At 36.8% G+C, this 16,226-nt stretch overlaps 1 protein-coding gene across 4 annotated transcripts in view; it reads right to left on the bottom strand.

Moving 5' to 3' along the window:
- LOC143893049 (clustered mitochondria protein-like) overlaps positions 1-2,485 on the bottom strand; it is a 61,516-nt gene extending 59,031 nt beyond the window's left edge. For 3 of the 4 annotated variants that reach the window (XR_013255692.1, XR_013255693.1, XM_077397998.1), the window contains exons 1-2: positions 2,332-2,485; positions 594-878 (exon numbers count right to left, since the gene is read on the bottom strand). Coding sequence is in view for 2 of the 4 variants with exons in the window: in XM_077397998.1 (XP_077254113.1) it covers positions 594-870 (277 nt within the window). In the remaining 2 variants the exon portion in view is untranslated. Of the gene's footprint in view, positions 1-593; positions 881-2,331 lie in introns of all 4 variants that reach the window. The other variant, XM_077398000.1, reaches the window with a different exon arrangement.
- Positions 2,486-16,226: the final 13,741 nt, after the last annotated feature.

Genomic DNA, 16,226 nt, shown 5'->3' with positions numbered 1-16,226 from the left:
GTTACAAGTGCACTTCTTTGACATCATCGAAAAGGAAATATACTCTTTTACGAAAAAATAATCACCTAAAAAGGAAGTGTACTCTTAATTAAGAGGACGCATGGTGGAAGTGAACTATTCCTAAATTTGGAAAATGAGAAGAATTTAACTTCCAAAGCAAGCTTCTGACCCAACTAGGGAGTACCTCTGGCAACTCATTTAAACTCTCTACCAGCAAAGGAGATAATAAAATTTGGGTTATGTGCTGTTAATGAATCAGATTTTATTCACTGATTACCTACGAAACCATTCTGCCTTTGAAAACTACCATTCTTGAGTGTATTGATGTTAAAAAACATTGCCAGAGCAACCAAACATTAAATCTTTGAGACAGACAAGTAACAATGAATAAGTAAATGCCAAACAGAAGCAACAACTACGAAACCATTATGGCTTTGAAAACTACCATTCTTGAGTGTATTGATATTAAAAAACATTGCCAAAGCAACCAAACATTAAATATATATGAGACAAACAACTAAACAAGTACCAATGAATAAGTAAATACCAAACAGAAGCAGCAAAACCATCGAAAGAAAATACAGTGAGTATACCTTCAGCCTGCTTAGATCGGTTGGTTGACGTTGTTGATGAAGCATCCATCACTTCTGACTTGGCATCAAGTGACTCATCCATTACCAAAGACTTATCATCTAAATTAGAGTTGTCCACTCCATTTGCGTCAATGTTAGAGGACTCTGTAGTACCAGAATTATCTTCCAAGGGCAAAGAGGAAACAACAGCATGTGTTTCGCGTGAAGCCTGTTCCGAAGAATTCGTACCATGCGACTCTTTTCCTTTGTTTCGGGATTTGTTGGACTTCCCTGCCATTTTAACCTCTTGGTGATAGAAAACATAAAGCATTTCAGAACCCAAATAAATTCCATTGTGGAAAAAAAAATACAACAAAGTTTCAAATGAGATCAACTATCAGTGTCCTTATTGATGATAAATTGATCAATTTCAAAAGCTTGTCCTAAAAATGTTAACAGTTGGCCTCAAAAAAATTATAAATATCAAAGAAATGATATGTTCTGCATCCTCCGATGCTATATAGGTAGGAAAGACTTAATAGGAACGTAAATTTTAAACATACAAGTAAACTAACTCCATACAAACATATCCAAGAAATGATATGTTTTGCATCCTCTGATGCTATATACGTAGGTAGGGCTTAATAGGAACATAAATTTTGCCTTAAAAAGCCAATTATACATAGATTGAATTACACACAAACAAACTAACTCCATTTCCCATAGAGAGACTAAAAATGCAATAAAAATCTTCAAATACTCCAAAAACCGAAATTTATAAAGATAAGAAATCGAGGAATCCAATTGAACAGAATCTTGCTATAAAAATGTAACTATTGGCCTCAAAAAGAAAAGAAAAAATATTATACGTATCAAAGAAATTATATGTTTCTCATCATCTAATGCTATAAAGGCTTCCCAGATAAATTTCATTATGGAAAATAAAGCAAAATACAACAAAATTTCAAATGAGATCAACTATCAGTGTGTCCTTAACAAGGTTGCCAGAGCAGAAATCGAAAGCGGGAATCTAAACGGGAATCGAAAGCGGGAATCGAAGGCTCCCAGGGAAGAATCCTTCTCAAGGTTGCCAGAGCGGGAATCGAAACGGAAATCGAAAGCGGGAATCGAAGGCTCCTAGGGAAGAATCCTGCTTCCTTGGTCCTTAATCCTTATTGATAATAAATTGATCAATTTCAAAGAAATGATATGCTTCGCATCCTTTGATGCTATATATGTAGGTAGCGCTTAAAAGGAATATAAATTCTACCTTAAAAAACCAATTATAAATAGATTGAATTACATACAAACATACAAGTAAATTAACTCCATACAATCATATCGAATAAATAATACGTTTCGCATTCGCTGATACTATATAGGTAGATAGGGTTTAAAGGGAATGTAAATTTTACCTTTAAAAAAGCCAACTATATTTAGATTGAATTACATACAAACATACAAATAAATTAACTCCATTTCCCATAGAAAGAGATTAAACATGAGATAAAAATCATCAAAATTTATAGAGATAAGAACGGGAAGAATCCAATTGAACAGAAAATCAATAAAGAAAATACATAGAACAAAGTGCCTTAATCAAACATCTATACCTAAAACCTAACCACTGATTTTGATTAATGTTTGATTTGTAGAGAAATGGATAAACAATAGAGGTAGGGGGAAAAAAAAAATTTAACCAGTACAGATAGGAAAATCAAACAAACAGTGGAAAGACGATTAGGGATTTTTCTGATACCTGAAAAAAGTTGAAGCTTGTAGAGGCTGAGGAAATAAGGGCAGGGCGGCGCGGAAATAGAAATGATTAGTAACAAAGAAAGGTGAGGACTATTTTAGAAACCTCTCTCTCATTTTTCCGCATTTCCTTTTTTTTTTTTTTTTTTTTTTTTCAGGGCTATAAGTTAAAAAATGAATAATTAATGAGATTTGATATGGTGAGAAGCTCTTACCGTGAGAATAGTAGAATACAACCGAATATTGATATGGGCACACACACTGAATGTGGGCTTTATCCAAATTCTTTATCCGGACCTAGATTAGGCTTCTTAGATGCGTCTTATTTTAAGGTTTCTCATAATACTATTCCTGTATAAATTAATCGGTTTTATAAATATGGCGAAAAAGATATTGTTGTAACATGACATCATGGCATAAAGTATCTGATATATCACATGGGAGTGAGGAATTTTAGGGTTTTGTGTTTATGTGCTTAGGGTTTTTAGGAAAGCTATGGGAGAAAGGGAAAAGACGAAAAAGTGAGAAAAAAGATCGATGAGGCAACTGATATTGGAACTGCCATGTTTTGATAAGTGCAGTAACTCATCTTGTCTTTTAATTTAAACTAGTGTCCAAGGTTATTACCAGTTTCCAAAAAAACTCTCAAAAGCCAACTAAAAAAAAGACAAGTTGAGTTTGTGCAATTATTAAAACATGGTGTGCCAAAATCGGTGGCCAAAATGGTGATGGGTTCTTGTTATTGTTCAATTTGTTACACTTTAAAATTCAATTTCTTGCAATTTAAAAGCAAGTGAGATTAATTTTTGTTGATGATGTGAATCTGTTGAGTGGGGGGTATTTCAAGAAGAGAGAAATAATTTTAAGGCCCCTGTTCGTTTAAGATTTTGAAAACTTATTGTGAGGCCCAAACTGATAATTGGAATCAGCCCGATAATTGGTTTTGGACACACAATCAGTTGTCAAAATCTAAAACAAAAGGGTTGAGTCTTTCTATTTCAACCTTGAGATCGCAGTTTCGATCCATCTAACCTACCAAAAAAATAATAATCTAAAACAAACAGGACATAAGCTTGCATTGTTTAGGTAAGGAAAACAATTACACACCGACCTAATTGCCTCGTGTAACATGATAATGCCACAAGCTCAGAGTATTTACATGTGTTCCACCATCATCCGATGAATCTAGATCTCTGACATTCGAAGATGTATGGAAGTCATTTGATTCTTTACATATATATACATTCATTTTGCAAATGAGATATCCATTCGATAGCTAGCAGCGGACGAAACCCATTGGATCGCTCTGTCATGTCCCCTCATATCAATTGTCTCAATCATCAGTCACATACGCTACATGTACAGAGTTGTGGGCAAATTTTGTCAACCATTACGACAATATCTTCCGGGAATCAATGGTACAAGTACATATATGGTAGTATTAATCTACTAGGAAGGCTAAATTGGCTCACATGGCCCTGGTTACATGTTGCATAGTTATCCCACTTTTGTACATACAAAAAATAGACTTTTGACATCTCTTCGCAAAGCTTCAAAAGTCACCTTATTGATCCGAGCCTGGGATGGCATGCTTAAGGTAGGGCTAGTGACAATAGGTTGCGGTTGTGCACACCCGCGATATCAAATGAGCTGATCATTCAGGCCATGTTTGTTTTGGATTTTTAGTCCAGAACTGATTGTTGGACTCAAAAAATTAATGGCAGGGGACGAGGAGTAACAGATATCAAGTGTGTAGTACTATCAATCAAGGTGGCATTTCCACCAGTGCCGTGTATCTTGCTTGGAGAAGAGACTCTAACCGCTTAGTTGTAACTTGTGAGGAAATGAATACAGCTTAGCCCCGTTCACTTTCTTCCCACTGACTTGCACAACGAAAGAGTGAGGACGAAGAAAGTATTTGGGAAGTACCAAAGGTGTGCGGAGACCCGAGTTCAATCATCAAGCATCAAGAGTCTACTATGTGACTAGATTGAGAGTCATATCAGTGAATGTTCATGTCTTCGTTTACTCTATTGATCTGCCATCTCAATCATAGTCTCATTGTTAGGTGCCCTTTTGATTGATAAATATTTCAATGACAACAAAGGGAAGATTGAATCAATTACTTGTTTCAGTCAATTTGCTCTCAAACTAGCTGTACTCGAACCGACCTCATAGACATGATTCAACTCAATTCCCCTTCTGTAATGTCGGAATTGTTGTGGCAAGAACATGTTAACTTACCAACTTCTCCAAAAGCTTAAGCTGTTGGGGAAAGGCGTAACTTATCTTTTATACTTTAACACTCCCTTGCATGGCAAACACGTGGCACATGTGATCCCACTTTGGGCCGACCATCGCATGTGGATTTTTGCTATCTGGGAGGTTTGAATTCGAGACCTTTGGCTCTGATACCATGTCAAATTTAGAGAATAGAAAATTTCTATTATTCTTGGATGAATTACAATGGATCTCAAGGTGTGGTTATATAGAGTATATACAAGATAAACATAGAAAGAAATAAACATAACCAAGGCAAGAGATAATTCTAGAAATCCTACGTACTAAGATTAGCCTAATTGCTAATTTAAGCAAGCTACCTAATCTAGCTAGGTTACCCCATTCAACCCACTTGCCTAATCTAGCACCATGGTGATCTAACGGTGTGAATTCAACATAATTTGGCTGTTGCCGATGCTACTAGTTGCACAAATAATCAAACCACGGCCGTCCGCCGAGCCATCGTCAATCCATCACTCTCCCAAGCACCACTGGCATCTTCCTTTTCTCTTTCTCTTGATTTGCATTTGTTGTCCAGCCGCGCAACGTACTGTTTATTTTTCAATACTTCATGTTCCTTCCATTTTGATGATGTTACGTTCAACATGGACTACTTGGTTTTTTGTCCTGTCGAAGCTTTGTCTCACCAATTCCACCGGACCCTTAACATTTTGGTGGTTGTGAGATGGCGGTGAGAAATCACACTCCTTTTCTTCCCGGGCGATTTTCCAACCATTGCTTTCTAATTTATTTTTTATTTTCTATGCCCAATATGAGGTGCTGGAAAATGACATCACTCTCTCTTGAAACATGGAAGAAGTAAACGCAGCACTCCCTTGAGTATATATATTAACTTGATCCAACTTTATTACTTGCACCCTCTACACTTGAATTTCTTACGTCATATATTTTGGATTCCCTCCCGCTATGAAAAATATAACCCCCATTTGATTTGCACATTGAAAGAAACATTTCTTGCACTCTTGAAAATTTACACATATGAAAAATATAACCCCCAAATTTATTTTCAAGCCGCTTGTTGTCGTTTCTTTTCATTTATTTTTTCCATCCCTTTTTCTTTGTCCTATTTCAGTTGACGTACTTCTTCGACATACGTGCCTGAAATTGATTACTCTACTCAGTTGAGGGACCTCGATTCTTTGAGGTTTGTGCGTGAGAGAGTCAAATTCCATTAGGATCGGCACTTGCTGACCCATGATTTCTTGCCCATCGTGGCCCATTCTTGCCCATCAAGGCTTTGGTTTGTGACCCATTTCTTTCCCATTTCGGCATTGGTACATAGTGACCCAATTCTTGCCCATTCCGGCAATGGTCCATAGCGACCCAATTCTTGCCCATTCCGACATTGGTTCATAGTGACCCATATCTACTCACCCATCGATGCTTGAGTATCATCTAGCTCATTTGAGGCTATGATCTATTGACTTTTAAGCCCTCTTCGCAACACATCAACAAGCGGAGTCTTCTTCGGCATTCAGTATCGGTTATCATCAGCAACAACATCAGGGGATGTTCAACATCAATCTTCAACAGTGCTCTTCAAATCAAAAGATTCTATTTTCTTATGGGGAGAAAATTTTATTTTCTTATTGGGGAATTGCATTGTAGTCAAACGTATGTTGATTTTTCAATCCACATACGTTTGATGGGGCATGTTAGAATATGTGAGATCTCACAGTCAGATTATGTTGAATTCACACCGTTGGATCACCATGGTGCTAGATTAGGCAAGTGGGCTGAATGGGGTAACTAAGCTAGATTAGGTAGCTAGCTTAAATTAGCAATTAGGCTAATCTTACTACGTTGGATTTCTAGAATTATTTCTTGCCTTGGTTATGTTTATTTTTTTCTATGTTTATCTTGTAGGTGCTCTACATAAGCACACCTTGAGATCCATTGTAATTCATCCAAGAATAATAGAAATTTTCTATTCTCTAAATTTGTCATAACACGCCGCTAGAAATTCGGTTATCAGAGACTACTAAAGCAAACAATGACAAATAGCTTCTGGTAACCAACGGAATTTGCCCAAACGAGTGTATGCAAAAAGTGAAATAAAGAAAGAAAACAAGAGAGCAAGACACACAAGAGATTAACGTGGTTCAGCACTTGGCCTACTCTACGGGCAATCCGGCAAATAGAAATTCACTATGAACAATGGAAAATCACAAACAAGGGTTAAAACCCTTACCTCTCTGACAATGGTGAAAACCCCACCAACACTCTCTTCTTGCAACCCAAGCAAAAAATCCAAGTCCCTCTTACAATGTTTTCACAACCCCAAAAACACCATGAAAGAACCCCACAACCTCGGATCAAAGCCCTTGCAAGTGAAGGAGAAGAATAAACCCTTGGAGAGAGAAAACCCATTTTCTTGTAGGGAAAAGCTCGTGAGCTTATAAAATCACATTCCAAGAATGCCCCTTTTTAAATAAGTTATTCTAAGTAATTTTATATCACTAACTCAACAAGAATGTGATGCGCACCACGTGGAGATAAGATGATATACTATCTTTGATGCATTTTCACAACAACAACAAGTAGGATCAAACCTTGGATCCGAGACTCGATTTTCATATCAAAATGAAAAGCAATACTAAACAAGCGAGAAAAGCCCTTGTTATTCTGTTAGTAAAGCAACAAGCGAGAACCGCCTTGGAAACGGCGCCTTGATGAGAGATTTTGCAGTAATATTGATTGGGCAGGTGGCTTTCTCTTCAGTAGATCAATTATAGGATCTTGTGTCATGGTGAATGATTGTCTGATTTGATGAAGCGGCAAGAAAACTGCACAATTGCAAGATATAGTTCGGAAGCGATGTATATATTCATGACTTTTGCTACCATGGAAATGATTTGTTAGGGAAATTGTGTCAAAATATATAAATGCTTTCATATATAAAAACCATTAATAAAGTGCAATTGAATTATCAAGAAGTCCAGTGTTTTTGGTAAACAAAACAGATAGGAGACTGATTTCTATTATGTCGGAGAGGAATGAAAAGTGATGAGATGACTCCGCTTTTTCTCCCAAGCAAAAACCACATAGCAGGCATTTTTAATACGGTCTCACAATTGGTCATCATTTGCATTTTTTTGTGACTAGTTGTACATGTTCACAAACATAGTTCAGGTTGAGGGGAGTGTTAGAAATAGCCCATAAGTCACATGTTTTGTTATGGCACATATATGCTTGTCATTATGGTCTATTTCTTAATTAGTGGCAGTTTTGTAATAGCCTAATTGTATGTTAGTACATAACTTGTAATCACTTGATGAAGATAATATAAGCCCCACGACTGGTCATGTTCTCTCCTATGTTTTCTACATCTTTCTCTGTATTACAACAATTCGTAATATCTCTTGTGTGGTTCAAAAAGGGCTGTGTAAATGAATTCGTGATATCTCTTATGTGGTTCAAAAAGGGCTGTGTAAATGAATTGTTTGCATATCATGTGGTGCTATAGAGAGGGAGAGGGAGAGGGAGAGGGAGAGGGAGAGAGATTTTATTTGCAAGCATTAAGTGCAAACAAAGGGTTGAATGAACATGTGGAGCCATTATGAATTAGCGAGGCGAAGAGAAAAATTTAAATATTTAGTTTGTAAGGATTTTTCTATAATAGGAAAATAATTATGAGAGAGAGCGAGTACATGAGAGGTTTGAAATCCATATTTTGTATAGGCTGTGCATAATTAGCAGGAGAGGGATGATTTCTCTATAAAGATTTTGTACAAAAGGAAGATTTATAAACAAACCCTCGATAGAGAGGGAGAGGGGGGAGGATTTTAAATATTTATCTTGAAAAAGAATCTTTATAACATGAATAAATATAATAGATATATCGATATATCGATATATATATATATATATATATATATATATATATATATATATATATATATATATATAGAGAGAGAGAGAGAGAGAGAGAGAGAGAGTTGTTTATGTCGGCCACTTTTTGTAGTTATGGAGTTACGTAGCCATGTTATAATATTTATCTTGAAAAGAATCTTTAGTCAATAAGCTGACCCATACAAATATTTGAACCTTGATCATAATTAAGAGATCGAGATAAATTTATGAGTTATCTTCTAATAGAAGGTATATGACCACAAATACTTGCTATATTTAAGAAGGGAATGTTAGAATGAATCAAGGTCAAGAGAAATAACTAGTGATGTAGTGAGTGAGAGCGATAGAGTTGGGTTACACTCGAAAATCAATGAAAAAAGGAAAAAAGAAAGAAAGAAAGGGAGATGGTTTTTTCGCCCTTCTGTAGATGATGCTTCCCCTTTTAACATGAATTGTGGGCAGACTTGAACGTTTTTTGACGTCAAACCATGTTAAAAGGGGGGCACATTATCCTGGGGGGAATTTGTTAGAAAATGTTGTAAAATCCCGAGCAAAATCGCTACATGTAGCAGAAGAATAAACAGTGTATAACAAAATTTTTGCTTTAACCCAGAATTTCTAGGGCCTAATTGATTTTATAGTGATTTAATAAACACAAATATAAATTAAATACCTTTAGTTGCTGTAGAGAAGAACACTTCCGCTTAATCTACTTATCGAAAATCTGCCGACGATCTAATCGACGCGAAACCGCAAGTTGAATCGATGGATTCCTTTTGTTGCACAAAGGAACTTGTGTACAAGTCTTTGTTCACTTTATAATCTGATCTAAATCAGATTATAATATGAGAATAATTATTTAGAACAATGGAGCTTACTTAGAAGATTGTCTTTGACCTTGAAAAGACAAAACTAGTTGATGGAATTGAGAGAGAAGAATAAGAGAAAGACTTTGGGGTGTCTCTACCAATTTCCAGCACATGAAATTATGGGAGAGCTCTAAAAAACTCTAGCACTATGTCTTGTATTTATAGAGTTTTCAATTGCCTTTCGTACAATCCAAAGTTTCTAGAGAAATCCCAAAAACTAAGGAAACTAGTCAAAATTGGAATCTCCAATTGGGAAACAAGACACACCCAATTGGGAAACCCACATGGGGTGCCCAAGGTGGGCGTGCCTTGTTGCCCAAGCAACCTTGGGTAGGGTTCATTAATTCGGTTCGGTTTGTTTCTTTTCGGTTCGGTTTTTTTTTTTTTTTTGTGAAAATTCGGTTATTCGGTTATCTAAAAAAAAATCGGTTAACCGAAATAACTGAAATTATGATAAAAATCATTACTTTTCAAAAAAAAAGTGCTATATGGGCACTCTGTAGGATGATCAAAACTGTCCATTTGATTGATCACAACTTAATTAGGTTGTGCTAAAAAAATCATTTCGATTGGATGATCCTAGCCCTCCGATTGAAATCAAGATTTTGCCTTTTCCCCTCTTTTTCTCCCACTATTCGGTTATTTGGTTATAACCGAATAACCGAATTTTTAATCGGTTCGGTTTCGGTTCGGTTTTTAAAAATTTCGGTTCGGTTTCAGTTTACCTAAATTTGATAACCGAAATTATTCCGATTATCAAATTTTGGTTATTTCGGTTCGATTATAACCGAATAACCACCCCTAACCTTGGGTTGCCTCATGTGGTTCCCCTGTTTCCAATTTTGTTTTGTTCTTTGTTTCCTTCTTTCTCTCATTCCATTTTCATCACATGTGTTGCTTTAATTTGTTAAAACAATTCAAGCAATAATATTTCAAATATTATTTGAAATTCAAATTGATAATGTCACACCACATGGGGCGTGTTGACATGGGTCCCGTCCAAATTCGTCCCATGTGGGTCCACTTATCCAATTTAAATTTCCATTGCATTTTTATTTAATTCCTAATTAAATTAATGCAATCCAATTCTATACAATAGGATTAAAGCTCCAATATAATTTATGTTATTCCCAAAATACCCTTATGCTTAATACTTAACTATTTTGATATTCCTATTGTATCTCATAGTGCATATACAATATATATATATATATATCATTTCAAGGCATCAAATGTCACGAAACTAGTTCGTGTGAGCAACTAAATAAATGCGGGACCTCTATCCAATAGATTATAGTAGGTCAATCGAGTAGTGAGTAGGATCGTAGCAGGGATGTAACAATAGATCCCGTAGAACCCACAAGTGGGCCTCACTGCCATTATTGCTCCTTTGCTAATGCAAAAATCGCATTAAGTAAGTGGCTTCCATCGAGACGTAACCCTGAAGATAACTATCAAATCGCCATACCCCTAATCACATCAAATGTGCAAGTCCTTCCTCCAAGTCTACATCTATCGAGTTGAGTCCTACGGGGGGTGGACATTAACTACCCCCTGGGCTCACTCATGGTATACCTTTCAGTCAAGCAGTATCGGCCCCAAATGTATTTGCTAAAACCATTTTAAAAGAAAACTTATTTTGTAAAAATATTTTGATAAACATTTTATCAAATCCACCTGGCCAGGTATTTTTATAGGCATACTGTTCAAACCAAAACTGTAGATGTTATCCTATTAAATAGGCGGAGAATTTTATGTTAGGTATCATTATTGACCTCGAAGGTTTGTCCAACACTCTAGTACTACCCTCTGGTGACTCCAATAAGAATCACAGTTAGATAGACCAAAAATGAGAGACTTGCCAACAGACTAATATGACCCCTCAGGTCAAAGGACATGTAAATGGTCATGTCTGGTAGAATAGCTCAATTGTCTCATGTCCACAAGCTATTCGAATGTGATCATGTTCAGTACGTAATCTCATCATCGTACCCATTCTATCTTGCTTAGGGTTCACTACCCAAGTGATTGAGATAAGTCACTCCACATCTCGTGCATGTAGGCAAGATAGATGCTAGTTATATACAGGAGGAGGTGTCTAACCTCAACCCCAACTAGGAACTACTAAGGTCTGCAAAGAACTGGAATCCCATATCTCCTTGCTCCCTAGGATCTGTGAATCCATGAGCATGAGTTTCCTACTTTGCTTCATAAGGACAAATACGTGTCAATAACAAATAACTTACGACACATATTTAACTTTTAGTACCATAAATGTCATGAAAAAGAATCTTTTATTGATTAACTTGCAAAATATACTGGGTTTTAGGGTACCTACTCTAACAGAATCATCGCCCGAAAGAAATTGGAGAAAGGAATATAGACATGTGTCAGATGAAAAATCGAGTGCACAAATCTTCGCTTATTCTCCTTAGAGTGTCTGTACCCCTTAGATCCTATATTTGTAATACTAAATAAAGTATTTACACAACTTGTTCCCAAGATGACCCCATTCATTAGATTGCAACACTGTAACTAACAAAGTACATTTACATTTATCAACAAAGTAACTAATAAAGTGTATAATTTGTCTGTATCTATCATTTAGTGACCTTGCAATGGGAATGATATGATGAAATAATGATGTTGATTTGAGTCTAAATATCTAATCAATGGGTTAGCAATGGACATTTAAAAAAACATCAGTAACAATTTAAATTCCGATATGATAATTGATTGATTATAAATGTTCATGAACAACAGGTATTCACATGATATATCATCTAATTAAGTTCCCCAAGTGTGGGTTGATAGCACATGTGATGTCCCCAAGTCGAACTACCCATGTTTCTCATGGTATCGTTTCTACCTATTTTGGTTTTGAGGTAAGGTGGTATGTCCCCCTCATGTACTTCTTTTATTCTATCAATAAAATTTCAGGTGCACCCAGGTTCCTAGATGCATCTCGTGCAACTTTGAGCAACATACAATTAGGCTTTCCCAAAGATTAAAAAAACCTCCTCTTTACAAGGCTTGTTTTTAGCATGGGTTCACAAGAGGTTGTTATCTAGCAATGACTTCAAAAGGGTTATGCCGGTTAAAGGAAGTGAATGCCTATTCATGCTATTCAGGATATCGAGGCGGGTCAATGGATGAGGAGGCAGTTAGGTTGAGACGCCTTTTCTTGAAACTCTGTCTTGTCAGGAAAATCAAATGAGGTGATTTATTCTGAGTTAATACTCCCTGCAAAAATAGTTTGTTGGATTGTTAAATGTGAAGATGATCAAAGATAACATGTTCCCATTCCTTTTTTATTGTGAGGAGGCTTTAGTGCGCTCAAACAAAAGGAAGATGATCTAGTCAAACTAATATAGGGATGCAAGAGATGCATGGTTCATTGGTATTCATTCAATTATTTAGGAATCGTAGGTCAGAATGGTGATCAAATCATTTCGGGGAAGTGAAGTATCTAGAAAGCTTGGAGAGTGGTTGGTACAAATTAGAAAGATGTTTTCAAAGTCGGAGAAGACTTTTTTGGTTGCATACTATGGGACATTCACTACTTACCACTATTCTATGAGATAAGTTCCAGGTAAATACAATGCTTATCCACTCCCTGTTGGCCACTTATACCACTACTCTACGAAGTAAAAACCTGCAACCAAAGAGAGAGGGAGAGAGCATTGCTCTGAAAAATCTATGCAAATTTCCATTTTTTTGTGTGGTTTTTTTACTTGGATTTTACAATGAGATAATGGTGACACATCAGCATACATGTAATGATGAAATAGGAAGCATCCCAAGTAGTCTCCATGGACTTCAATATATACTGTATTGGCAACCAAACAAGGGGTTTTGCTGAGGTGACACTCAAATGCTAAGCAAAACCCCAAGTCGATCATCCCAGCTTTTTGTGCACACCACACACACCAAAAGTTGACAAAAAGCCAACTAAAATTCTAGTTTTCATTGCATCTAGTTGCCAACGAAAGGGTCACTCCTACACCACAATGTTTAGTGGGATTTGCTAGGGACCAGCATTTAGCGAAAGCATGCACATAGGGTCATTTTTTTAATAGATTTTGTATGATTCATTTAATTCATATGAGGTGGCTGCTCTTTCATGCAACAGCCCTCCCACGAAATGCCTTTTGGGATGGTTCCCAACAAATCCCATGTTTAGTTACTTTTTTGTAGGATCAAGTGGCTATATTTTTAGAGAAATGATATCACCACAACCATGTTTTGACAGGTGTGCTAACCTATCTTGTCATTTAGGATTTAAAGACATGTAAGATCATTAGAGTTCCAAAAAAGCTCTTACAAGCCAATTAAAAAAGAAAAAGACAAGCTAGAACCGATGATTATCGTGCTGATATCATTTCCCTTTTTTTTCTATTCCTTTTCACTTTTCCCCTCAGCAAAGAGTGATACAGCATTACAGCTTAACATGAAAACTGTAACAAATCCTCCTACTTTTGATAACGAGACTACTTTATTCTCGTATGAATGATGATGCGTATTTAAAGACCAAATTCTCTTCCAGGACTTGGTTTTTTCGGTTTAGAAAATTCTTCTCAAAGCGAATGGTTCTGTGACTGAATTCGATCTCAAGAGAGGGGATTCTGAGAAGCGATTCAGATTGTTCGGAGGAGGCTCAGGTGAGGGCCTTCTCTATTTCTGTTGTTTGCCTATTTTTTCTTTTTTTTATATGGGAAGCCATGGGAGTTGGGGCAAGATTTGGTGACTCGGATTGAGGCCAATTCGATTCAAGCTGTTGAAGAGCGAGTCCGTTTGAAATCTTAAATTATAGAATTCTCCGAAAATTTGATCCAGGACCGTCGAGCAACAACACAAAATGGAGATCACACAAGCAGTGACTGATTTTTTTTAATGTTAAAATATCATTTATAGGGGGAAGATGGACATGGTCCACTCCAGAGAGGAACAGAATAGAAGAAGATTACAAGAATAGAAACAACAAAAAGGAAAAATCCATGGCAAGAAGTCAAACATCTCTAAACCCGATCTTGCAACCCTACCCCTTGCTAGTTTGTCAGCTTCGCTATTAGCAGATCACCTAACATGATTAAAGATAATGGAAGCGCCATCGATAAGATCCTGGATCTCATAAAAAAGGCTCACAAATCTCCAACGGGGCACAATCGATCCTCTAAGCCATTGAATTGTGTTAGAGAGTCTCCCTCTACAATCATGGAATCCAATAGAGCTTGGTCTAAAATCTTTAACTTGTGTTAAACTGCTCTAACTTCAGCTTCACTAGCATCCGAGTGTCCTACAATCCACCGATGCCTGCAGAACCTAGGTTGCCTATGCTAGAGCCATCAAAAAGGTTTCACAATGCCTTTGGAGTGCATTTCCAAGTTTGACTGATCTTCGTGCTGTTTTCCCTTCTAGCACTCACCTCCTTCCATTCTTCCCAAAGCTCGTAGGTCGAGACAAATTGAAACAAAGGGATGGATCGATCCCATGCTATGGCCAAGGTTTTAAATTTTGACCATTATCTGAAATTTCAGATTTCGGTCAACACCGAAACCGAAATTCTTGATACGTACCAAATTTTGGTCGAAATTTCGACCGAAATTTCAGAAATTTGGGTCGAATTTTCGGTTGCGAAATTTAAGATAAAATATTAACTTTTTATTCCTTTAGGGCCTGTTTGGATACCTCACATTTTGTATTTGGATTTGGAATTGAGTTTTGAATACAAATTGAATAGATCTAGCAACTCATGTAGAGAGAGAGAGGGAAGGGCGTACTTCCTAGTGGAGGGGAGAGGTTGAGGAGCAAAGAGGGTGAAGGAATTTGCCAGATCTGTGGATTTCTAATTTCTTATTTCCACGGCAAATTTAGAAATCTGATTTTTTTCATTGTTAGAAATCCAAGAATTTGATCCGATCCAAATTACAATGCAAAAAGAGCTGCACATGTGAGAAATCCAAATAAAAAACTTCTTGGTATCCAAATGGGCCCTTACGGAATTTCAGGTGAAATTATTGAAATTGCGGCCCGAAAAACGACATTTCAAGCGCCTGTTACCGGATTTCGCCTGAATTTTTGGGATTTCGGCTAAAATTTCGGTTTCAGATAGGACCGAAATTACCTCTGAAACAAAAATTTAAAACCTTGGCTACGGCTGAAGCAATGACTTTGATATAGAGGAAGTGAGGAGATTTGGCTTCGCCCTCAAAGATTCAAGCATTTCTCTCTTTCCATAGGATCTAGATAGTTGCTAGCAAGCATAGGTTCCACAAAACTTTTCCTTTCTTTTTCCATGGATTTCCTGCCCAATTTTGCACAAACTCAGAAAATGTTGAAGGGAAAACCCATGAGATGCCAAACCTGGACAAAATACATCCCCAAACCACGGTAGCCACCTTGCAATGTATGAATTAATGGGCCATGGATTCACCCAGCTAGACGCACAAGGAACAATGATCTATCAACCACATTCCCCTTTTGCGCAAGAAATCAATCGTCTGAATCCTGCCTCTACAAACCGCCCAGCTAAATAGGCTCACACGAGGAGGAACCTAGATCTTCTACACTTTGACTTCAATGGAGGAAATAGGTAAAGACACTAGTTGATGATAGAAGGATTTGACAGAGAAAACCCCAGTAGAGTCCCATATCCAAATTCTCATATTGCGCCCACCCGTTTTATGTAACAGGATTCTAATAATTCAAACAGCCTCACCATGGAATCTGACTCCTTATAAAAAAAATTCCTTCTGAATTTAGGTTGTTATACTATGTTATCCACTGTTATTTCAAAGCAGTCCTTGACCATGATATCTTTAGGTTCCGCCACAAGAAATAAATCCAGAAACAAGTCCTTCAAAGGAGAAGCCAAGCA

This window comes from Tasmannia lanceolata, unplaced genomic scaffold, assembly GCF_043159265.1.
Source record: "Tasmannia lanceolata isolate RefF3 unplaced genomic scaffold, GAP_Taslan_0.1 ptg000015l, whole genome shotgun sequence".
Taxonomy (NCBI): domain Eukaryota; kingdom Viridiplantae; phylum Streptophyta; class Magnoliopsida; order Canellales; family Winteraceae; genus Tasmannia; species Tasmannia lanceolata.
Note: the sequence above shows the minus strand (reverse complement) of the source record. Positions and strands in the feature narration are given on the sequence as shown.